The sequence below is a fragment of the Salvelinus fontinalis genome, chromosome 28, assembly GCF_029448725.1.
Source record: "Salvelinus fontinalis isolate EN_2023a chromosome 28, ASM2944872v1, whole genome shotgun sequence".
Classification (NCBI taxonomy): domain Eukaryota; kingdom Metazoa; phylum Chordata; class Actinopteri; order Salmoniformes; family Salmonidae; genus Salvelinus; species Salvelinus fontinalis.
Genome location: NC_074692.1, coordinates 569,215 through 572,476, shown reverse-complemented (window position 1 = coordinate 572,476; position 3,262 = coordinate 569,215). Strand labels below are relative to the sequence as shown.

At 45.2% G+C, this 3,262-nt stretch overlaps 1 protein-coding gene across 1 annotated transcript in view; it reads left to right on the top strand.

Annotated features, from left to right (window-relative positions):
- kiaa0825 (KIAA0825 ortholog) overlaps window positions 1-3,262 on the top strand; it is a gene marked incomplete in the record, with an annotated part of 170,173 nt that overhangs the window by 77,554 nt on the left and 89,357 nt on the right. Inside the window, 1 exon segment of the mRNA XM_055886033.1 lies at window positions 1,836-1,930. Coding sequence (XP_055742008.1) covers window positions 1,836-1,930 — 95 coding nt within the window.

Genomic DNA, 3,262 nt, shown 5'->3' with positions numbered 1-3,262 from the left:
AATGTGTGTGTGTGTGTGTGTGTGTGTGTGTGTGTGTGTGTGTGTGTGTGCATGTAACTGCCAAAATAATGGAAACACAATGAGGGATACAAAGTATATTGAAAGCAATTGCTTCTACACAAGTGTGGTTCCTGAGTTAAGTCAGAATGACTGCTTATTAGCTTGATGGGGGGTCCAGCGAGACCCAGCGGTTCTATTGTTAAGCAATTATCATCCCATCATGCTTAGGATCATTTACAACAGTGCTGGGCAGGCCATTTTTTTTGGCAAACCATAGCCATGCCCTCATTGGATGGCAATGCCTCTATCCACAGGTCACGAGTGGTCATTGAATGATCAAGAAAACAATGTTAACCATATGCCATGGCCATCTCAGTTACCAGATCTCAACCCAACTGAACACTTCTGGGAGATTCTGGAGCGGCGCCTGAGACAGAGATTGTCCACCACCATCAACAAAACCGCCAAATTATGGAATTTTCTGTGGAAGAATAGTGTCACATCCCTCCAATAGAGTTCCAGACACTTGTAGAATCTATGCCAAGGTGCATTGAAGCTGTTCTGGCCTGTGGTGGCCCATCGCCATATTATGCTGCTGATCCATTATTTTAGCAGTTACCTGTATGTGTCTTTAAATTTGGGTCAAGGCCACTAAAGTTGTGTTGTGGAATGAGGAGTACTGGGTACAGTGACCACCTCAGAAGCTTTTTGGAGATTTCACTATCCTCCATAGGTCTTTCTCTCCTCTCTCTCTCTCTCTCTTTCTCTCTCAGAGCAGAATTTAGTATGTGAAGGAGTCCAAAGAAACATTAAAAGGTGAACGAGAAGAGGAATTTTTACCTTTTTATTTTTAAGTGACTTTTAAAGTACAGCTCTTCAAGGCTTTGAGCTGAAGCCCCATTACCCCAAACGTTCTCCCCTAAGCTTCGCATCAACGTCAAGTTAAAATGTCTATATTGTAGGAGCTACAGGTAGTTTGGTTCAATGTGAGATAACTTCTCTGTCATATTTTCCAGATACATTTTTCTGTTTGTGCCTCTTTGGGATGCTGTTGTGATCCCTTCTAAAAGACCTGCGTTTCTGCTATTGTTCTTCAGAGCAGACACACTATAATCCTCTGGCTTTCTGTGTCTCTTGTTATCAGAGGAGGCTGCATAGCTTTGCATAGAAACACCCTATTAAGAGAATGATTAAAATGCCTTCTCCGCTTTAGGTGCCTGTGTTGTTTGTCAAATCAAATGGAGGGAGGAGAGAAAAAAGCCAGATCCATCAATCACGTCTGAGGGAGAAGAGGGGGGGGGGTGGTGGTGGGGGGTGGAGGGAAGGGTGCAGCAGTCACGTTCCCCTCCTTTTGTCAATTAAACTCAGCCTGGAGTTAAGAGTGACATTTTGGCAATCAAAGCAATCGGAATTTAATTTGCCTTTCCGACAAAGTGCTGTTCTTCCCTGCTCACAAAGGCGGGGGAGAGAAAGAGAGAGAGAGAGAGAGAGAGAGAGAGAGAGAGGGAGGAAGGAAGAGAGAAAGAGAGGGAAAGAGAAAGGGGGGCTGGGCGGTGTGCCATGGAGAAAACAGTTCGAAGAGTAACGACTCCCCTCCCAAAATGTATTTATCTTTTTATAAATGATGGCTACATCCCCCCAAATGGATTTATAAATTAATTGCTGTCTTATTGGAATAAAAACCTTCTTGTGCGGACATGATTGATATGGCGTGTCTTCGTCCTCGTTCAGGACCCCCTCCTCCTTAGTTAGTCCACCTCAGCTGGAGCTGTAATTTACTGATCATATTAACTCAGATTAATAACTAACAATAGTGTCTCCTCATACATCAACAGGCAGCCGAGGGAGACTGGGCCTGGGACTGGGCCACACTGCTGCCAACTTACCAAGGGATGAGTCAGGTGACCTTGAGAGCACTACTGGCCAACAGGTAATGGCCCCTCCCTCTTTTGGGCTGATGAAGAGATACTTTGCGGTACATAAACATACAATACCTAGGCGGTTGAGTTTCCTCTTTTATGAATGTATTTCCCCAGATCTCCCCCTTCACCAAAGCGTCAGACTAGACAGCCAAATCATCAGGAACACTTTTTGTGGATGGCGACTTTGCACTCTTACTTTTTCAAAAGACCGGAGCTCCTGTGAGTTTCATGGAAGAAAAAAAAGACAGAAAACAGTCAAAGAGCCTTTTCTTCGAAAATAACAAGACAAAAGTATTCACTTACTGTAACAAGCTTTGTGAGGAGTGTGAGTGGAATGTAGAGTGGTGTGAGATAGGGTGCAAGCCCAGGAATAACTCCTGGCCCTCTGCTCTGTCTTATTATCTGAGTGGGTGTACTGAGATGTATGTGTATATACGATGAGCTTGTAGTGTGCCATGATGCAGATGTTGGATCTTAATTTGATCGCCCTGCTGCTGGAGAACGCCCTGCTGCTGGAGGTTTCTGAAGTTTGTTTTGTCCACCTTGAAATGTCATACTTGATTTTCCCTTACAACAAAATGTATCAACCCCTACAAAAATGTCCATGAATTATAATCCAAATAATAATTCACATTTCCTGTTGCTGCAGGATTATTTTCCTGCTGTAGCAAACTGGCTCACATTAAGATCCTACATCTGTAAAGGTGTATTCCGTCACAAGGCCTTGAAGAGGTTATTATCAACAGGGGAGAGGGGGCTAATTTAGATCCTCTTGCCACCTGATTGAAGCGGGGCTCAACTTTTCCAACTTTCTCTCCCTTCCCCTCCTCCGTTCTTCCCTGCTCTGAACAGGGGCATAAATATTTATGCAGGTAGGTGACACATATTAGGCAGCAATACTTCAGCCCACACTCAGCCCTCAATTCACAGCTGTCACCCTGAGAGCTATCCGGCTGCCGTAAGGCTAGTGCACCTTGTCTCGCTGGCCACATGAAATCCATTTTAAATCAACCTCATTGTTACACGCACCTTCTAACAAAGGGCAAGCTCGTCTCTGCCAAGGACACTGTTCTAACAAGGGTGAAGTGCAACACGCCCGTGTCCCTGGGCTCAGCCCCCTACTCCTCTCAGCCCCCCACCGCCACCACCACTTTGTTGCACATGTGTTCAAAACAGATACTGTCAGGCCTCGTCTGAGCCAAATTACTGCAAGGATTATTCATGAATGGCCCTGAATGGGGATGGCAGAACTGTATGAGGAGAGAGAGGGAGGGTGAGAGAAGGTAAGAGAAAGAGAGGAAGAGAGAGAGAAACTGAGAGAGAGAGAGAGAGAGAGAGAG